Raw genomic sequence first — 21909 nt, 5'->3', positions numbered from 1 at the left:
CTCCTCTCCTCTCCTCTCCTCTCCTCTCCTCTCCTCTCCTCTCCTCTCCTCTCCTCTCCGTAAAAAATACTTCAAAGTTCCAGAGGGTGGATGGGGGTCTCTCTGTGAACTAGCAGCTTCATCCCAGGCTCTTTGAAGTCAGCAGAAAGACTTGCACTGGTAGAATTGTCTCCGGATGCAGCCCTGAAGGTGCAGCCAAGGTACTGTATTGCCTTTTCCACTGACCAGCTCCCTAGAATTGAAGATCACGTGCACTTGGGCAAGCCTATGATCAACCTGCCCCTGCCAAAGTGTTTGGAAACATGACTGCTGAAAAGCTGTTTCCAGCCTGTGGCAGAGGCATGGCAACAAACGTCAGCATCCCTGGTTGGACAGCCATGCTGGTGGTGGGAAAACAGCAGATGGTGTTGTTTCTTAAAACAGACAGCAGCAAACAAAAACCCCAACCAGCCAACCAAAAAACCCAGAAATATTGTGGTACGTAAATTAATAGAGAAGCAATATTTCAAAAAATAAGCCACAGCCCTTATGCTATAGGCACTGTCAACCTTCCTCTTGTTATCATCATCATCTCCTAAAACCACTGCAGTCACACCTGGTGCTTCACAGAGAAAATCAGAACGAAAGGACCTTCCTAACAGCATTAGGATCAAAGTGCTTGAACACAAATGTAAGGGAATTATGTTTATTGCATGATTAGTTTTGTGAATATGCCAAGAGCCATGGATTGGCATGCTGCTGATTTTTCCAAATAAATATACCATCTAGCTTAAATAAACGCAACAAAAAGAATTTAAATGAAAACAAGAAAAATATTTCCATATCAACTGATTCTAGAAAGATCAGGACATGATGCTCAACATCAGTGAAAGGAAACAAGCAGTACAGAGCTGCCAAAATGCCAAAAATGATGGAGCAGCTCTGCTTTCATTACCTTTGAGCACTACTAAACAGGGGGCAGAAAAGTCAACTGGTGGCAAGATTCTGGGTAAGTTCTCCACCAAGAAGGAGGAAGTTTCAGAAAATGCTGTCAGACCACTTTCCCTCGCATCAGCGATTTGGGAGGTATTTGAGGTAATGAATGCAAGATGTGGTGATCGCCCAACGAATTCCCCCAGATAGGTATGCTCAGATAGCTTGGGAAGGGCAGTGGAGGGGGCTGGGAAGAATTAACCTAAAAATGTCTTTATCAGATTGTGCCAGGAGCAACTTTTCAGAGGAAATTAAAATCAATCCCTGTAGGTTTAGATTTCCACACGTTAAGGATTATACGGAAAGTAAGTGCTCCTAAGTAAGCCCTCCTTCATCCTTTCAAACAATCTGAGTTGAATCGTGTGCTGGATGAAATAAAACAGAAAAACGGCAGTCCTACAACAGTCCTACACACTCACATCCCCTTTGCATTAGGAGCTGTGCTTCTGGGTATCAGCAAACCCTCCTCTGCCAGGAGAGTCCCCATGGGCACTCCCACAGGGACACTTCAGCATCCCCTTAGCATCCCCCTCAGCACATATTGCAACTTACACCACAAACTCTGATGCAGCCCTACGACATCTGCACATCTGAATTCCCTTCAGCACAAAGGGCACCAGAACACATACCACCACAACAAGCCTAAACAGCACCTTATCCCTTCTTCCACATGGCTGTTACATCCCTTACAAAGACTTCACCAGGTGCAGCAGTCAGCAGGGCCATGAACACACAGATCCTGCCCGAAAAGCTACATCCCTGCTCCAAGCTACATAACCTGAACAGCAAATGAAAAACCACCAAATAGTGATGGCAGGACCCTCCAACGAGGGATGCAATGAGGGATCTTTTTTCCCCTCAAATGAGGAGGAAATGTGCCAGATACCCAAGGAAGCTGGTATAGTGGGATGTGGAAAGGGCTGATTGGAGTCTATTTTCCATGCTGTGGCACTTTTCAGAAGGTAGCAATTGAAGCAGCACGCAGCTGAGGCTGACACCTCGGTTCTTTAGTTGTGTGATAATGTCACTTACAAGCCTCATTCAAGAAAAGAATTTCTCCATGTTGGATGGATGGAAGCACAAAATAGAGAGTTCACACTGGGCACATGCAGGAGCAAGGGGCTGCTTCTTGCTCTCCAGCTTTATGAAGGAAAATCTCTGCTTGATGCACCAGTGATCAAACACTGTGTCAGACTGCACACAGTCCCTGGGCATCAGACAGACTTTCATGCATGCTCACCTCTGTGAGCTAGGAAAAATTAAAACATGAACAGAACATCAAGTGCTTTTGGAGCAAGATTAACTACACTGTTTTTCCTTAACGACTGTACTAATGAGACACCATGAAAGTCAGACATACATAAAACACCACTGTGCTTCGTATCCCTCATCATTTCACATTCTTGTTTCTAGATGCTACAATCCCATGGATTCCAGCAATAGCAATTACTGCATTTGGGGTTATACAGCAGGAACCTGGAACATGGGAAAAAAATCCATGCAGACCCCTCAAGGCACAGCACAGGGACCTGCTGAACCTCACAGCTCATTTCTGTATGCACTGCTTATTTCTCCCATGTCTGTGAGCACGGTCTGCAGACTTGGGGCCGACTGTGACACGCAGATCAAAGCCACTCCTATTAGGGCAGCGGTCCTTCAGCCTTTTGTGCAAGCTCAGGCCAGCTGTGCGGGGCCTGGAAAATAACCTTCTTGGTGAGAAAATGTATTAGAAGGGAAGTATTAAAGGGAGTCATCAGGGAGGCACACAAAACTCAGCCTTCCCCTCTATGGGGTCTCATGGCCCCTGTGCTTGTGGCTGCCACGGAGCATCCCAAAGGAAGCCACTGGCAGAGAGGAGAAAATAGTAGGTTAGGGACAGAAGCATGGACTCTGCAACAGCAGATTTAAGCAGCAGGAAAACAACCTTGCAAAGAACTGATCCAGCAAAGTCCGTGCTTTACTTTAGTGCTTGTATTCCTGCATCAGCACAGCAAAACAGATAGCAGGAGTGTATCTTCGGGGTTTTCCTTATTTAGGGAGAGCAGTAAAAAAAAGACAACTGGTGAGAAGAGGGACCCACGCACAAGGGCTGCAGGGTGGCTGATGAGGCTCTGCCCATCCCAGTGGTTTTAAGGTGGATGAAGCTGACCGCTGGTGTGCTCTGGCTGCATGACACACAGCAGAGAAAGACTGGGGAAGGTCTGGTTTGCTTTTTTTAAGACAAAAGCAAAGAGGTCTGCACTGTCAAAGGCTTTTTTTTTTTTTTCCTGACTGGGGAAACCGAAGCAGACAGCTTTTTGCCTTTTATCAGCACACCAGAATGGCAGTCCCTGGAGTCGGTAGGTCTGCCTGATCCTAAAGAGGAGACAAACAGGAACCCAAGGGAGACAGTAGCTTTGGTGGGCCAGTCTGAATGAACAGTAAACAGCTCCAAGACAGAGACAGCTTCAGACAGATGGCTGAGGATATGCATAGGCTAACGTTCTCATTTTGGTCTGTATCAGCTTTATCAAAGCATCTCTTTCTGCATGTTTTTCCAAAGACGTGCAAGTCACACAGTGCATCCCTCTGCCTGGCTTATGGGTGCTGGGACCTTATGTCCAGCCTTCATCTACTGCTTCAACATTGGTCCTTCCCCCACCCAGGCTGACTTGCTATTTATTTTCTGACAACCTCTGACATACAGACTGGCTGCTGCAGCCCAGAGCCTCAACCAGCATCATCTGAGTGAAAGACAGGAAAAGCAGTATGAATCTCTAAGTGACTGGAGTGTCCACATGCCTATCACTTCATTTTCAAGGGTGGCTTTGTTACTGAAAAAACACGTGTTAGGAATCATACGGCAGCTCAGTAATGCTGCTGTCACAGCAAATTCAGTTTCTGCCGAAGAGGAGAACAGCAGAGTTAAACACACTTGCAGCTAAATCTGCCCCTGGTTATCACTTATGCCTTAGCAAGAGTTGACACATTGTCTTCTAAGAATGCTATCAGAACAATGACATGGGGAGTACTGCTGCAAAACAGCCCATTTCCAGCAAGCTTCATGGGGAAGACATTTTGTAAACAACTGCTTGAACTTTGCAACAACAACCATTTTTAGGATTAAAATTCCTAGGTACCAGCTTCCTGGCAGGGCTCCTATGGCCCCAGAGAGATGCTGCCACTCCTCATGTTTCCATGCACAGCCACAGAGCCACTAGTGCCACCAGCTCTCAGCTAATGGCACCGTGCTGCAAACCCAAACAGAATTCACATCAACAGCAATGGCGTTTGGATGCCATCCAGTTAACATCCTAATTATTTTATGATAAGCTTCCAATTACAGAATCATAGAATTGTAGGAGTTGGAAAGGACCTCAAGAGATCATCGAGTCCAACTCCAATTCTTCACTGTTAGACCAAAAGGGCTTCAAAAAAAAAAAACCAACAAATTAATACAAAAACCCAACCGGCCTTTATGCCTGTTTGATAAGGAGCTGGGAAGCACACAGCACAGCTTTCTAGGCATCATGAGCTACACAAAAGCTCAAATTCTAGATACCAAAGAGCGATAAGCACTTGCCAGAGCAGATTACATTTGAAATGATAATACTTTTTAGGAAAAAAGCCACCTACCCATCGTCCACGTGTTACCATCCCACTGCAGTGGTGTCCCAACAACTCACCCACCCCTACCAGGGCAAGGTGCTGTCAGATAGAACTGTATTCCCTAATCTGTGTCTGTTTCCTAGCTTGGGAAGACCAAGAAGGCCACAACAAGGGAATCTGTCATTACTCTCAAGTGGTAACAGGGCATGGTGCATGTTAGGGTTAACTCTACACCACTGACATTTCACAGCGGCTATTTCAAGGAGCAGATCTGCCCTGAGAGAAGTGGGATGAGGTTTGGGTTTGAAGTGATGGATAACACATCATGAGCACCGCCCTCATTCTGGAGAACATGGCAAGATTTCTTCTCGTTATTTGAGTGCATGGACAGACATCTGTGTTCACATTGCAAGGCGTTCAGAGGAGAAAAAAGACTCTCTCTCCTGGTGACAGTCTCTGCATGTTTTCTGAAATACTATTTTAATAAAAAAAAGAAGTCAAGTCTACCACGTGGCTTACAGTTCTGCAGTGTTTGAGTACATGTTCTTAAATCAGCAAGGAAATAGAAGCAGCACCTCCTCTCAGCCCTCTTTGAACATACATTAGAACGACACGGCATCCCACCAGTCTCCTCTTTTAAGATTATCATTTCCATACAGAACCTGTTTGTTCATTTAACTATCTCTGTAAAACCTGGATTTAACTAGCCAGATAAAAATCACTTCTTTTCTGCATAAGATTGCAGCGGAATATTGCCTTAAGGACCAAGGGTTGGACCCTTCAAACTTGATTGACTTCAATTTGCACATATTTAACCGTGCTGATTCCATTCCAACCTGTCTGAAGCCCAGCCAATCAGATGCTTGCGAGAAATTAGTTTAACCAAACTTCACAGTTCGTACACTTTTAACTGTGTTTGTTTAATTATTAAGAATGACAATTTCTGTTGGAGAACAAGCAAGTAAACCATTTCAGAAAAATTAGTAAAGGTTACCAAAACTAAGTAATACGATCTTAATTTAGCAAAAGACTCAAGAAATCATTATACAAATTCATTTATGATTACATTCTACTTGTCTTTAATTTTCACTGTTCAACATTAACATTAAACATTGTAAATGTATGCAATATTTATATAAAATTAAATAACAATATTGGAAAAATAAATACACTTTTACATAAATACATAAATCCATACTGCTGAAAAGTTTCAGCTAATACTATACTCTTGTTTCAAAAGTGACCAAAAAAATATGGTAGTGACACTCCATCCAAAGAGATGAAGTATTACAGCTACAGAATGATGCTTGCAACCGATGACAGAGCTAAGGCAAATTGGGTGATCCCACGCTAACCAAAAAGATTTGGACGTTACTACCTACAGTAGTAGCACGAGGTAGACACACATGTGGAGCATTCTGCAGGAGGGACATGACGTCCTGTTGACCCCATAGATAGAGACAGCGCAGTCTTTTAAACAGCCTGCCAAGGGCCTTGAATGGAGGCATTCAAGACCCGTGCAGGCATGAGATAACTATTAGTAGAGTTAAAGGAATTTCTCTCTGGGTAAGAAACCCAACAACACCAAAACTAAAAAAAAAAAAAAAAAAAAAAAAAGGAACATAAAGGACTGCACTCTGCATTTTTAACACCAATGAGCAGATGCAGCCCTCCAGACTGCTGCCAAACAGCGAAAAGGCTGAATGCTGAGTGGCACCAAACACAACACAACTCTGTCCACACCTGTGGATCTCGCCAATGTCCCAGCACAGGTGATTGAGATAAAGGCTAACAGCAGTCCTCAGCTGGGAGTGCTGCAGGAAAGCTGCTGCACGGCTGCTAGTTCTGCTGAGCTCACCGCCCTCACCGTAGCACCAGCTATCAGGGTACGAGGGATACATTAGCACCTCGAATGGGACGTGTCATGTCACTGTCCCTTGTACTGGTGAAGCACCGTAGAAACACTAGTCCAGCAGTTTTATGGCTATTGCATAATGCACTGAGGTATGATACAAATATCGAGAAATGTTACTGAAGGCATCTGCGTTACTAAGAGCATCCACAGAAACTAGCAAGGTTACGTGCTAGCAAGACAGCTTTCCAAACCATGACAATTAAAGAAGTCCAATACATCACAAACAGGCCTCTTTTTTTCCTTATAAAGTGCTTTTGAGTCAAATTCTCTTTTCCTTTTTTTTTCTTTTCCTTTTTTTTTTTTTTTTTAAAAAAAAGAAAATCTTGAAAAGCTGTTACAACAACACTAAAGGTCAACATCTCTTTGAAGGCCACTCCAAAAAATGGGCAGGTCCGTGGTTTCCAGTGTGCCAGAAGCACCCTGACCGGCACAGGGGCAGAGAAGAGCAAAGAACACTCAGAACACATCCCAGCTCCCAGCTCTGGGCACTCAGCCCTCACAAGCCACTGCAAAAGCATCTCTGTAGCAGATCCTGGCCAACTCCAGAAGCAAAGAGATGCACACAGACAGCTTACAGCTGCCTTTGCACAGCACATCACACTCGTGTTTTGTACGGGCGTAGAGCTGCAGCATGGGTGTGAACACACACAGATTTCTATATCAAAGTGCATGGGGTGGCACACGCACCCACACACACTTGCTGAGCTTGGAATTTGATGAAATTTAGTACAGATTTCCCCATCAGTTTCTTTTTGGCACAGAACATGCGACTTGTAAACCAGTAGGTGCACAGTGCAGTGTTACCATTAAACATCAGTCCAATTTAACTTCAATGCAAAGGTACTGCTTAAAGGCCAGGTTCAAATCCACGTGCAAAGAACTCAGTGAGAACCAAGACTTGTAATGCATGACACTCGCATGGTGTAACAGAACGGACAAAGTTGGCTACTGAGCAGAAAGTGCCTTTCAATTGAAGGACTCGAGTTCCTCTAATGCAAGCCCTTACCAAATCGGTGTTTTTCCAAATATATCATCAATAATCCTCTTAAGTGCAGTTTTAAGACACGAAGCATTAGCACCTTGGTTTGAAGCACATTAAATCTGTTGTTACGGGATATCCACGCAACGGTTCACAAAGAGAAAGCTTACGGCCGTACCGAGCTCCAGGGACCAGCGCTCCAGGCAGCATCTCTAGGACAGTCCTGCACATTGCACTGCTCCCTGTCCGGTGGCTTATCGAGGATTTCACAGCTCAGATCCGTGAACCTTTCTCCATTGGGACGCTGACACACCACAAGCCGCGTTCTTGTCCCGGCCCCGCATGGCTTCGTGCACTGCAAGTCAGCACAGGGGACAGGAATCAGCACCTGGCTCCTACAGCACTCTAACTCTGAGGCTGCTCCTGCTCCCACCCCTCCCTCTCATCACATCCCTGCAGTGATGTATGATGATGCTTCTCTCTCCCAAAGGCATTTGTGCTGCTCTGTGATGACACTGCCGGGCCCAGTGGAGTGCCAGAGGTTACGTCTCTAATTGCTTATTGCTTCTCTCGGATGAATTTGCAGAAGGGAGTCAGTAGTGGTTTAATTACAAAGAAAGCTTTCAGTTAAACTAGACTTATCTTAAAAAACAAAAAAAAAACCAAAAAAAAAAAAAAACAAACAAAAAACCCTCTATTTCTTTAGATTTTGCTTTTGTCTGAAAACTGACAAATGGAATCAAAAACAACGCTAAGCAGTTGCTGGGGTTTGCCCATTTATCAGAGGCTGCCATTCACACACTGATATTTCTCATTTCTAACCGTTACTTCCCCCCTCTTCTCCCATTTTTCAGCCACCCACTAACACCAACCTTCCCCCCTTATACTTACAATTTTATGTATAAAGAACCTATCACCTCATTGAGAAACATCCTTCGGAACCATTCTGATGGAACAGACAGATGGTGTGCTCACCTCTCCCCAGTTGCCGTAAGCCCACTGAGGACAGGGGCCGGACTCGCATGATCTCTGCTCCATAGGTTTGCTCTTCTCATCGCAGTTATTTGCAGTGTATCCATTTTCATCCTGGCACACCACGACACGTCGCTGGAACCCCCCTGCACACGTGCTGGAGCACTGCAAGACACAATTGCCCACAGCCTCTTTGAGCCTAGGAATAATTGTGCATTCCCAGCTCTTTCCCAGAGTGCTGCACCGTGGGAATGCACGGTGAGAAATTTAATACAGCTAACAGGCTTTATTAACTTCAAACCTCTGCTCTTGCTAATAGCAGTGCAATGACTTAGGTGCTGACTAGGCAAAGAAAATAAACATGAGCCTAGTTTTGAGCAGGTGAGTAATCCCTGCTACCTTTAGCACAGTGTTTAACACCACATTTGTGCTTAATTCCCTTTAGGGACTTGCACGATAAAGTGTTTCAAAACGGCTGGGAGGGTGAGGAGCTGGCATCAAGGTTCTGCTCTGGCAGCAGTTCTGCAAAGCTGTAAATGCCCCAGGAGGCAGCCAAGAAGCAGAGGCTGGCCTTCGGCATGTGGAAAACAGTGCTATCTGCAGGCAGATGCACGGTGCAAAGGGATGAGAGGCAATGCCCACAGCCTACTGCAGCACCTGGGGAAGTGAGGAGGGAGCAGAAAGCAGGAGCAAGGGTCTCTCTCTTTCCTGTGTAGTAATATTTAAAAAAGAAAAAAAAGTTTGAATTAACCTAGGAAAAACCAAACAGAAATAAGAAAAATCAGTGCACTCACAGCACCCCAGGGACCAATTCTCCACTGATTGCCTCCTGGTATATGTGCACGGTTTCGGTTGGGGCTGCCTCCAGGGTGCAGCTTGAGGCGATGGTCCGGATAGAGGAAGGGGTGGATGGGCCTGCCATAATCGTGGCTGTTCGGATGACAAGGAGACATGGAGCAGTCCTGCTCGGTGGCAGGGAGGTCATCTGGGTCGCACTCGCTCCTGTCCACCAGCTGGTCACTGTAATCGATGCAGATCACTTGTCGCGTTGCCTTACCTTGACCACAAGTCACCGAGCACTGCGTTACAGTGGGAAAAGGAGACACGGTCACATTTCCAGCTTCATTCACCAGACCAACAACTACTGCTAATAAAACACTGCTCAAAACCATCGTCTTCCCACTTATAAAGGCACCAGATTAATGCAATAAGTCTCCAGCAGCGACGCCTACAAGGCTTTCCTACAAGATGCACTGTGATGCTTACAGAGCTCCACTCCAAGGCCTTCCACTGCCCGCAGGGTGTCACGGTGCACACTTCTGTGGCCGAGGGCTTTGGAAGGTGGAAACAAGCAGACTCATCGGCCACTGAGCCCTGCTCATCCCGACAGCTGACATATCGCATCCGTGTCCCCTTCCCACATGTCGCAGAGCACTAGGGAAGAGCAACAAGCACTGAGCTAGAAAACTTTCCTATTACATACTAGAACAAAAAGCTGAGCAAATGCATTTATAAACATCACACTGTCTACTGTAAAATAATCCTGAAAGCATTATGACATGTGCTTACCGGTGTCCAGGATCCAAATCTCCACTGCGTCCTGTGAACGCCTGATACAGATCTCTTGGCTTCAGGACTATTTGGATGGGGAGGACATGCTGCAATTTCGCAGTCCTGCATGTGAGATCCATGAGGGAAAAGAGGGAAATAAAGCAAGTGATGAAAGATTTGCAGATGTTTCAATTAAACCACCCCCTCTTCAATGCAAACATTAACAGTACGCAATCTCTCAAGAATGTGACCTGCATGCGTGTGTGCTGGCAGGCTTTCTTCTTGCATGCTCTTGCTGCATCAGCAAGATTTGGTATCAGTTCCCTCCTATGGGCAGAGCTCCAATGGACTTAGACTTATTCGGAACATTAAAACTGGGGTTCTCATAGCCAATGTTTCTGCACTGAAACAGAGTGTGACAGAAATACCAGCCATACAACAAGAGCTGCCCCAGCCCAGCAGGAATACTTACCCACACCCTTCCCTCACTGCCAGAGGGTGATGTCCCATATGGGCCACTGAGCAGCTAAGCTACAACTCAGCAATACCAGACATAGGGTCAACCACTGTCATTCTTTCAGGCTAGGACAGGGCAATGATTTACACCCCTGTGTGAGTACCTGGCCTGTTGGTCCCCAAAAGAGCTGAGGAAAGCATTGATCCCTTAGCAGCAAGGACAGTAAGCTAAGAGGAAAGGTCCTACACTGTTACCGGTGACAGGGGAGAATGAGAACCTAAGGTGGAGAGGGGAACAGCAGGATTCACCTGGGTGTCTGTTGGCTTGGTTGCGGCATTGCATTCATTATCGTCCACCACTGACATGTAGGTGCCCACGACACACTTCACTGCTCTCATCTGGTAGCCTTGGCCACAGGTCATCGTGCACTGAGAGAGGGCAGATGGAAGAAAGAAGTGCTGGGTCTGAGTGTTCGCTTCAGTTAGAGAGAATTAATCAGCCCAGCCTACGTCCAGGCACGATGCACGAGCAACATTATAAAACCCAGCTTCCCTTCTGCTTTCTCTCCACTTCACACATTTCCAGCTTTAAATTAGGTCAAAGTTTTAATTCACTGAGCCCATCAGAGCCTCGCACGCTTCACTTACTGTCCTCAGGAATGAAGGTGTGAGCATTTCAATGATTTACACACAGTAAATCACAGCCTGGGAGAAGCTACACCACATTCTCCTTTAAAACCAGTTGCTCAGCACTGCAGTAGCAGAAGCACTAAGGGATATTTTTTGCCCAGGGGCAATTATTCTGGCTAGGACGACTCGCCTGGCCCTACTGCTGATTTTTATTTTTAAGAACTAACAGCTTTGTGGAAAATAAGATGCCAGAACTCTGCGGGAGAAATGAGCAACTCTCATTTTAACAGTGAAAAACACCACCACCATCCCCCCTCCCACCCTGAGATGGAAAACATTGAAAGCAACAATTGCTACTGAGTGGCAGCAGCTTTTTTTTTTTCCCCCTCAGTGAAAATTAGGCCACATATTTGTGTGCCTAAATATGGATTTAGGAGCGTAACCTTGGCAATCGTTTTTTGACAATCACAGCCGATTTAGTATGCCACATTAAATTTAGCACAAAGGGCAGGTGCTGTTCCTGCTGCCCATAGGCTGCACCCAAGCCAACCAATTCACAAACACATTGCTGGGATGAAACTGGCTTCCATACCTGGCCCCAAGGCCCCACTTGCCACGCTGCACACTCCTGCTGCTGGCATGTCTGCACCGACTCCGGCTTCGTTTCGGGGTCACAAAACCTGTCGTTCAGCCGATCTTCCCCAAATTGGCACCAGGTCTGGCGATGCTTGTGCCCCTTCCCACAAGTGACCAGGCACTGCCAGGGGGAAAGCACAGAATCACTGAGTTGGAAGGGATCCTTAAAGGTTATCTAGTTCAACTCTGCTGCAATGAACTAGGATAGCTACAGTCTGATCAGGTTGATCAGCACACCTGGTCCAGCCTAACCTAGAATGTATTCAGGGATGGGGCTTCCAACACCTCTCTGATCAAGGCACAAGCTCTTTGCAGCTCCTGCCCCAAATCTTGATAACAGACCCAAGATCTTGGCTTAAATGCTGCTAGTGAGGCAACTAGGCCAACACACCTGGTATAATGTGGCCTCATGACTATTTTCATTATTATTATTATTATTATTCCAAGCAATAGCTCTTCCAGTATGCCAACAGCCATAGGGAAAAGTGCAGCAAACATGAGTGCCAAGCAGCATGGCCAGAAAGAGAAAAGGGAGAGCCAAGCTTACTACCATCCCAAGGCAGATATGGCCTGGTTCTAGAATTGGCTGTATCCTCCAGCAGCCCCTGACAACTGTGAGATGCAGGGAAAACTGCAGCACTGCTCTCTGGGAGAATGCACTGAGGTGCCAGAGGCTCGCACTCCAAGCACACATGATAAAGGGCTGCAATCACCCCATCCAGCATCCTATCTGCTGCCATGGATGGCAGACACATTCTGCAGAGAACAACAGTCAGTTAACAGCCCTTGTTTCCGTTTATTTTCTTCCATTATTTTCTAAAACAATGTGATTCACAAAAACAAGCTGTTTGGACGCAAAAGTGACAAGCAGATTTTGGAGACTATTTCCTCCATCCCAGTTGCAGGGATCAGCCTGCTAAGACGAGGTTCTGTTGCATTAAGAAGGGTACCAGTTTGAGTGGAAGAGGTAATGGTAATAAACAACAAGGTGAGGGCTGAGCATGGAAAAAACTGGGGAGAACTGACGGGGGGGATCAGAAAGAACACAGCACGATAGGAACAGCAGCAGGAGAGGGGATATCCCTGCTAGCCCCCTACCTCAGACCAGTCTCCAGTTTTCCACTGGGGGCACAGGAACTCACTGCAGCGCTGCACTGTCAGCTTCTCCTGCTGGCTGCACTTGCTGTCATCCAGCACGTCATTATAGGTGCTCACACACATGGCCCGCCGTCGCCGCGTGCCCCCACCGCAGCTCTTGGAGCACTGCAAAGAGCAGACACTAAGCACACGTGTTCTGTGAGCCCATATATCTCCTTCCTCCTTACAGGTGAAGAGACTGCAGGAAACCTCCAGCAGAACAATTTGTACTCTAAGTAACAGCCTATTATTTTATATATTCCTTTAAAAATCCAATCTCGCTAACCTTAATAAAAATCTCGCAGCAATGGGTTTCACAATTCCCTCTCAGGTTATAACCCCATTATTACTTTTACAACTGTTGCCTTTCAGTCCCCCCAAATGGCTGACGCTTGTTCTCATTTTGTAAGAGATTAATCCCCCCAAGCAGCCCATCCTCCTGCTGTGCCCTCCCTGGAAAGCCCCAGGCTCATCATTCTCTCAGTGCCACATCTGCACCCAGGGATATTCTTGGCCAATCTGCTGAAAAGCATAAAGGAAACAAACTCCAGAAGTCCTCCGCTGATGGCACCGTGTCCTCTCGCCTCCCAGCAGCACGCTGGCTTTGATGGGAGAGGACAGCCTGCAGCGCCGAGCACAACAGACAGACATCAGGATGCTTCAAAGCATAAATTCACCACAGTGGAAAATAGGAAGCACTGGGCTCATTTGCATCGCGGTGTCCTCCAGAAAGAGCAGGGAAAACTGAGTTGCTGCATTTAACTTTCACACCCTGTTTGCAAACCAAAGAGCCCCCAGAAAGGATGCGACAGCAGCACCCCTCACCTCTGTCCAGGCAGAGTACCTCCAGCCTCCCACATTACAGTCTCCCGTGCACTTTTCCCTTGTGCTCGGCTTGGCTTGGCTGCTGCAGAAGCGGTCATCGACCTTCTCTGTCTTCCCCTCCAACCTGTTGTACTTGGAGCAGTAGATCTCCAGCATGCGGTATCCCAGCCCGCACTGGGCTGTGCACTCGCTCCTCCTCGCCACGTGCCACCTGAGAGCAAACGTTGGTGATACAACCAATGAGAACATCAGAGGAGCTGCAGAGCTCTGGGACATGGTAGATAACGTGCTTGGGGATGTCTGACATTAAAATGGGAATTTTAACCTTGAATGGGAAGTTTTTGATCCTTCCCGATGGTTTCCAAGCAATTTGTAAGTACTGGGTAGTCAGCTCTGGCTTTGCTTTTGGGAAGAAAGGAGCAGCCTCCAGCTTCTCCTGATGGGAAGGAAAGGTGATGTGCCCTAGGGGACTGCTCAGTCTGCACAGCCAAGCACAGAGTGGAGCTCTGGGGGCTTTCTGCCCCATGGTCCAGTGCAGGAGAGCCACCTGAGCAGCAAGCACACAGCACCGCTCCTACGCTCAGAGAGCAAACTGCAGCAAGGCTAGGAGAAGAATAAGATTAAGGGGATTTGGAGTCAATAGTTCCTGAATTACAGAAGCCCCTGTGTCCCTGACTGCTTTTCAAAACTTGGGCATTTCCCCTTCTCAGGTTTCTAACTTGTCGCAATGGCAACAGCTGTTACCTCGACAACCCGTCCCACAGCAGCCCTGCAGTGGCTGTTTAAACCCCAGATTTAACAAACCAAGAGAAACCCTTCCAAAAACCCAGCAATCCAAACTGCTTCGCCAGCAGCTGATTACTGCCACCATATTTTAAGCTCCTGAAATAACAACAGATTGCTGCTTAAAGGAAAATGGGTTGTGATCACTTAGGGCACGCTCCATCAATTCCAGCTTTCCAGTAGTAGTCTGGGGACAGCCCCAAACTCACTCTACACTTCAGTCCATTCCTCACTTTAAGCAAATGATAAATCCAAGCCTTAGTGACTCTTTGTTTTGAGCACGTGTTTTTTTTTCCCCTCTTTGCTCAACACTACCCTACAAACAGCCCACATTTCTATCCAGGCAGATTGAAATGTCAAGCACTTGTTGTTATAGTTAGCACTAATTGAATCCAACACAGCAAACCTGCAAAAGCAGAAATTTGCCTCCCAAAACACAGCTGGTTGACATCAACAACCCTTGGGTGACAGACAGACAACGGTTAATCCTTCTTTTTTGTTTGTTTTGCTTTTTTTTTTTAAAAACCTAATACAGGCTGCTGAGAAAAGGATGAGGGCCAGGGGTGAAAGAGGAGTAAACAATAAATGCTACGTAGATACATGAGTGATCAGAGCGCACCTTAGCTCACACTCTGTGCCACAAGGCTCTGTTACTGGGTCGGGCTGGGGAATCCGATCACACCTTTGGTCTGACACCGTGAGTTGGTCTGACTCCCTCGTACACACAGGCTTCCTTTTTCGTTCTCCTACACAGCAAGTAAAAAGACAGAGTTTGACACGTCAGGACAGCCATCAAATTCGTTGTTTCTCCTCTTCCCTTAGTAGTAGTATTTAAAAGATGAGCTACAAAGGTTCCCTGCTTTGCAGATGAATAGCACCACTGCAGTGCTACTCCTTAAAAGCAGGGCATCACAGGTTATCTATCTACTGCTGCAGGCAGGGAAACGAGCTCATAATGTAAAAGTCTCCAAGAAAGCACATGGAAAAGGATTTGCAAACATTGCTGAGATCCCAGGTGAACCCTGTAATGGTTTCCTGAGCACCTACCTTGGCAGAGCTTACTGCAGGGCTGCCAGGGGCCATAGGCATTCCAATAAAACTGCTGAGGTTTGTCTTCAATGGGGATATTAAAAGTGTAACGAACGTCAGGATTGTACAAATTGCCCACTGATAAAACCTGGGAGAAAAGAATGATAAAGCAGAGTAAACTAACAGACTTTACTGCTGGTTGTTTTCAGCCCAGTAACGCTTGGCAGACTTTTCCACACACACAACATATACTTCACCTGAAGTGTTATTTCTTGCTCAATCCGATCTGTAGAATTAATCCTTTCAATAGCATTATCCGATCCGCTGTATTCGATCACAGCATTCCCAACTTTGATTTCCCTTTTAAACATACTGACGACAAAGTCTCCATTTAATATAAAGTCTCCTTGACTGTTAGATAAGGCTGCATAGGTGCAAAAAACAAGAACTAAAGACGCAGAATTAACTCAGGTGTACATAATTATATGGGTCATGCGCTCTCAGTTCTCCCCTTCACTAGGTTGGGAGGAAAAGTCCACTGGCACTCTCAGGCAGAAAGGGTGGAAAGAGAGCAGCAGAGATTTTACAGACCTCATTAAAGTGAAGGCTGAATGCCTGAAGTTGTTCCTAAACAGCTTCCCCATAACCTAAGGGCAGGCTGCTGCAGGCAGTGTGATACAAAGCCATTCTGCCCAAGTATTTGTGTCAGCTGTGCAGATAGGATGACTTGCACGTTATTTCCAGGTGTGTTCTTAAGATAAATTTCTCTGCCCTGATTGCCCAAACTTTGTTTTTTGGTGGATAATTGCAGGGAGTTTGGTCAGCACCTCCTTCACCTTCCTCCCCATTTACTTTTTTATTATTCCAAATTTTAAGGTATGCGAAAGCACTCACGGCTTAAAGCCTAAATGCTTTATAAAAGGAACAGTTTCCTGAAAACAGCAGTCTGCTGCACAACTTCACACTAATGCGATTATGTAGCTAATTTCCTAAGTTAGTTTCCCCACCATTTCACCCATCACAGCTACACTACTACAAAGCCTCTGCACGGAAAAAATCCAAACTTAACACCAAAGCACCAAAGGGAAGGTTTTTACACCAAACGAGGAGAGAGAAAGAAGCAAAACACGGACAGACAGTTATAGATGGGCAAAAGCTCAAAAAGCAGACTCTGTGCTCAACCAAATTCCATACTGTGGGGGCTTTAATATCATTTCGCAGTAGTAAAACTTATTAAAGGATTCCTCCCTGTTTAGTGTGTCTTCCTACAACAGTAGGTGCGTGCCTTGGACTTGATGACAACATTAAATTCCTCCTAAATTGTTAAGGAACTGTAAGGTTCACAGTACCGAGGGCCCAAGATTTCATACTCAGTGAGCTGCAAAATAAGTGGACAAACGCACACTTCTCATTTGCTTCTCTTCAGGCCTAATGTGAAGAGATGCTTTCCCAGCAATATTAAAGCAACATTAAAGAAGATCTGACTTCATTGCTTCCCAAGAAGATTAAAGAGCCCTCCAAGAAGAGTGGAGAAGTTCTTTAGGGCTCATTCTGGACTGAACCACTTTGAATAGGCAGCACATGGGGAGCATGCGAGGCCAGGCTGGATGAGGCTTTGAGCAGCCTAATCTAGTGGGAGGTGTCCCAGTAGGGCTGGAACTGGGTGATCTTAAAGGTCCCTTCCAACCCAAACTTTTCAATGATTCTATGACTGTTTTTCTAGAAAAGAGAAATAAGGAACCCTCTCTCTTTCTCCTAGGACAAAAGATATCGCATCTCTGCAGGATTCTATTGGTACTAATGCACATCCACGCTGCACCACTTCGCTTCCCTGCTGTGAAAACAAGGGCTGTGCAGGGCCAGGAGGACCTGCTTGGGTTTTTGCCTCCATGAAGGGTCTGGAAACGTGGACTTTCAGCTTTTCAGAGCGACAACCAAAACTATCAGCATCGCTTCCCTTTGGTGAAGCGTGGTTTCCTCTTATTTGTATCCCAAGTGACACAAAGAAGCAAGTTTCCTCACCTCCCACTGGGCTATGAACCTCCAAGCCCAGCTCCTTCCTAACGCATGCATTTACACTGAGTGCAGACCTCAGTATGGTCTCACACTGAAATAATACCCAGACATGACCCTGTGAGGGCACGCTTCCCATCATGTGAGCCTCCCAAACTTTGCTTCAAGGATGGCACAAAGAGAAGGAGCAAAACAAACGTGACCACGCTTGGCAGATATACAGGATATATTCTCAATAAGAAAACACCTCCCCTTTGGTGTAATTTTCACCTCCCTTAACAGCAGGCAGCCAGACTTATTCACACAACAAGAAAACAGCATCTAGGACTGAAACGTACACCGCAACTCACCCAGGTAGTTGTCATCCTCTGGTTTCCCTGAGTAACTGTGCTGACGCACATCAATATTTGTTGCACCAGCTGGAATGCGGACCACAACGTTATAGCCTGGAACAGATTTAACGCAAAGTCAAGGCTATTACACAGATATTTCATTTGCTTTTTGTGGGGGGAAGGGAGATGAGCAAAATTACCTCACATTACACAATCCAATACTCTTCATTTAGGGATAGCATAAATAGTTATAACCTGATATATGCTATAGCTAGAAGGATTTCACATTTTATATCAGTGTTTTTGTAGATTAAGTGTGGTAAAGGCTTTTATAGATCCTTTATAGACCTGCATTTTTCACAATAAAGTTTTTAGCAACGGACTCTTACCATAATGCACCGTGTTAAATGTGCCCGCAACAGTTTTGCATGAAGAATTATCCCCACCACAAACACCACATTTATCTCTTCTTGCTTTTGAATTCAGCACATGATCGCATCCAGCTTGCTTTAAGAGAAAAATTGAAAAACAAGATGGAGCAAATACAGACTAGAACAGCACTTACAAATCTCCAAATTAAGCCCCACAAAAGCTTTGTGTGGAAGAGGCTGCCGTGAGACAAATCACTTCCCTTCCCCGCATTTTTGTGCTGACTTGCAGGATGGCCATCCCACACCAGTTGCAAACAAAAAGCAAGATTCGGGAACACCACTGTCCCTGGAGGTTTTCAGCAAAAGGGTAAATGGAGCACTGAAAGACATGGTCAGTGGGCATGGTGGGGATGGGCTGATGGTTGGACCGGATGATCTTAGTGGTCTTCTCCACTCTTTCTATGACCGCTACCTTCGCCAGGCAGTGCTTAAGCGGAAGCAGACTTCTTGAGTTGGTTGTTCCATGGAGAAACACACAAAATGGAAACCATTCTTGTAAAAGAGAAGGGAAAATCATTACCCTGCACAGGCCCTGCACGCAGATGTCATTGGTATCAGGGCCACAGGGAGTCCCATCAATGACACGGTCCCGCAGCTGGTAGTAAGCGGTGTTCCCCGCCACGCGGCAGAACAGCTTGCAGCGATCCTTCATCAGGACTGGGGAGGGAGAAAGATCAGGAGCACGTTACCTAAATGCCACCGCCCAGCAGGCACCCAGAAGAAGGCACTGTGCCCCTGGCACTTACTTCCACTGTACTTGGGCACCCAGCGCACGTTTGTGGGCAGCCCATTGATGTTGAAGTGCTTCCCATCGAAGTCGGCACACTGCTCATCCCGGAAATCCTTCTTCAGCTTCGAGCACGGTTCAGTGTTGCAGGATTTAAATTTCATTCGACGTCCCACACAGTATTTCCCACCGTTTTTAGGTCTGTGGGAACAAAGAAAGAAGCTGTGGAAGGTGATGCTCAAAAGGGATGAACAAAGGGAGTATTTGCTCTCCAATGAATACAACTGTAGTGGGAGAAGACAAAAGAACATCTTCCTTGCCAGAGAGAATTTAGCTTCACACTTCAGAATGTGGATTAGTGGGCATGGTGGGGATGGATTGATGGTTGGACTGGATTATCTTAATGGCTTTCTCCAATGCAAATGATTCTCTTCCCATAATGCGGGTCCACCCGTCCGTAACACCCTACTGGTCCCCATAGATTTGATGTTACTTAGCTGAACAAACAGGAAATCCTCACATCCTGCTAACTAACAAGCTACTACAACTGATATCAACTTTTCAGCATTCTTAATTGCAAGCACATTAACCACCCATCAGGCTCAGCAGCGCCCTTTCACAAAGAACAGTTCTTCTACTTGTAACTCAAGTAGCAGAATTTCTGTCCACAAAGGGACATCCTGACCATCTCAGGATACAGCACGTGGGGAAATGTGCTAGCAGCAGCACACTCCAAACCTCAGGGAGCCAGAAATATGCATGGGGGAAGTTAACAGGATTCATCATTTTTGCTTTGAAAGTATTTATACTGTAGTAAGACAGCTGCCATCTGACAAAGCCTTTACATTATGCAATCTCTTCAGCATTGAGAGCTGGAGCACCACATTCCAAAACAGCCCCAAACCACTCTGACAATTTTTGGGTGTTTGTAAACCGGTGTTGCTTTCAACAGAGGCTGAGTAAACAAAGAGCTGGCCCTCAGAAATAAATCAACCTCACAGAACATTGATCTTCAGTGTTGTGAAGAAATAATACAACATTCTTCAGCATTGTGTGGTATTTCTATGAATAATCAACAATATACCACAGAGACAGGAAGGAGCAAAGCACACATAGGAACCTCCTTGTTCTAGCCTCAGTTTGGCTCATCTCAGAATCATCTATTTTATCAGCTAATGGATGGTATGGACCATTCTAGTACTGCTCCCCTTACAAACACCTGCTTTCAAGTTGGACGTCTCCTTAACAGCACCCTAGGGAGCCCTGGGGCTTGAACACACTCACATGTCCAGCACAGCTCCCAGCACAGGTGGATCCCTTGGAAGGACCAACATGCAGACATGATCTGACTCATGTCCTCAGACAGCATTCACCCATGCAGAGAAGCATCCCCACACGCAGGGCTCCTGGCACTAATATCTCAAGATAAACTCCCTTTCCCCTGTAATATTGCAGCTATGCCTTACTTTACATGCCATGCTGCAGCCAGCAGCTCCTCCAGGGCCATCCAGCCCCGAATTCCCAGGGGCAGCCCTGGTGGGATGGGTCTGTTCTGGTGAGCAAACAGATTCCTTAAACCCATACCCGAACAGTCTGCTTCCTTTTCATGGGCTCAGAGTTTCCTACAGCACTGCAAAGTGCCTTTCAACATGGGTGCCAGAGCAGGGTAGAGACTGAGTCAGGAGCTGCAGCCTTTTCTTCTGCATCTTGGCATGGGGGGCTCTGCTGAATGGGACTGCCACATTCAGCATAATATTCTTTTGGCATGTAAGATATCACTCCAGATCCTGGAGCACCCAGAATATACACCTTTGAATATAAAAGATTTGAAAACCATTTCAGATCTTATTCCAGGTCGTTTTTGGTGCCTTCAACAGAGCAGGAAAAAGAAAGATGAGACCTGCTCTGTATACTTCTGAAGTTCTTTAAAAAACAAGAGAGGCAGTGAGAACACCCAGCAGCACCTCTCCATGTTTTATTCCTTCTTCATTCACTTGCATCACCCCAGCAGGCCCACGTTAAGGGAAGGGCATGTGGTGCGAGCGCACGCTATGGTGCCAGACTATAGGGACAATACAACAGGTTTGGCACACATCTGTGTGCACAGCGCTGTGGTTGATGGAGCTATAAGACAAATGGAATTTTAAAATCCCCTTGTTAGCTTTTAGGATAAAAGTGATTTTCTAGCAGAAAAGCTATCATTCCAAATGGATGCTGCCCTGGAAACCATGAATATGTCCCACTGATGACATGTAACATTTGGCTGCACAACTTTTTTTTGTGCATGGAAAAGTACTTATTTTGTGTCTCCATGGCTAACAGAAGACTGTATGGCATGTGCTGACTCAGCACAGCATGATGAGCACTCCTTCATGCTTGCGCATTTCTTAGCATCACTTAAATTAAGGGGATGGAGTCCAACTCCCTAGGCCTCACCCCTTCTCTTCCTTTTTGGTGCTTGAGCTAAGCCAGCCCTCTTGCCACTCTGCCTCTGCAGGCACGAGCTCTCCTTTCTCCCACCAGCCCTTCCCATGGCCAGCCCCAAAGGCTTGCAGCAGATTTCACAGAGGGATGCAAAAGCTGTTGCATCACTTATAGCAATTCCCTTGGCAATAAGCTGCCTGACACCAAAGGTGAGACACAATGAACCTGGTTGGCCTTTTTAAGATCATTCCTCTAGCCAGACCCATCTGCTCTCTACCACCTGACTGTGTGCCCCTTACGAGAGCCTGGGAAGTGCTGTGCCCATGCCTTCTTGTTCTTGGGGCCAAAAGGATGCAGTTAAACAGCAACCAGCACAGCTCACAGTTTGTGCAAATGCTCTGCTTTCATGCCAGTTGCTCAACCAATTATTAATATTTCACACATTCTTTTCCTTGAAGCCCACGGCCAAATTCCCTGCCATTCCATATGGGTCAAGATTTAGCAATTCA

The 21909-nt window shown here is 46.2% G+C and overlaps 1 protein-coding gene across 3 annotated transcripts in view; it reads right to left on the bottom strand.

Moving 5' to 3' along the window:
• Positions 1-21909, bottom strand: part of ADAMTS9 (ADAM metallopeptidase with thrombospondin type 1 motif 9) — a 64611-nt gene that overhangs the window by 20330 nt on the left and 22372 nt on the right. For all 3 annotated transcript variants that reach the window (XM_042823455.1, XM_042823457.1, XM_042823456.1), the window contains 16 exons: positions 18996-19177; positions 18770-18906; positions 18208-18325; positions 17837-17932; positions 15731-15897; positions 15492-15621; positions 15064-15190; positions 13662-13872; positions 12798-12962; positions 11656-11820; positions 10743-10862; positions 9996-10100; positions 9693-9860; positions 9221-9505; positions 8430-8591; positions 7633-7809 (listed from right to left, as the gene is read on the bottom strand). In XM_042823455.1, coding sequence (XP_042679389.1) covers positions 7633-7809; positions 8430-8591; positions 9221-9505; positions 9693-9860; positions 9996-10100; positions 10743-10862; positions 11656-11820; positions 12798-12962; positions 13662-13872; positions 15064-15190; positions 15492-15621; positions 15731-15897; positions 17837-17932; positions 18208-18325; positions 18770-18906; positions 18996-19177 — 2515 coding nt within the window. The remainder of the gene's footprint in view (positions 1-7632; positions 7810-8429; positions 8592-9220; positions 9506-9692; positions 9861-9995; positions 10101-10742; positions 10863-11655; positions 11821-12797; positions 12963-13661; positions 13873-15063; positions 15191-15491; positions 15622-15730; positions 15898-17836; positions 17933-18207; positions 18326-18769; positions 18907-18995; positions 19178-21909) is intronic.

Source organism: Centrocercus urophasianus, unplaced genomic scaffold (assembly GCF_019232065.1).
Source record: "Centrocercus urophasianus isolate 14NV4802_14NV808 unplaced genomic scaffold, USGS_Curo_1.0 seq_22, whole genome shotgun sequence".
Classification (NCBI taxonomy): domain Eukaryota; kingdom Metazoa; phylum Chordata; class Aves; order Galliformes; family Phasianidae; genus Centrocercus; species Centrocercus urophasianus.
This window is presented reverse-complemented; position numbering and strand designations above follow the sequence as displayed.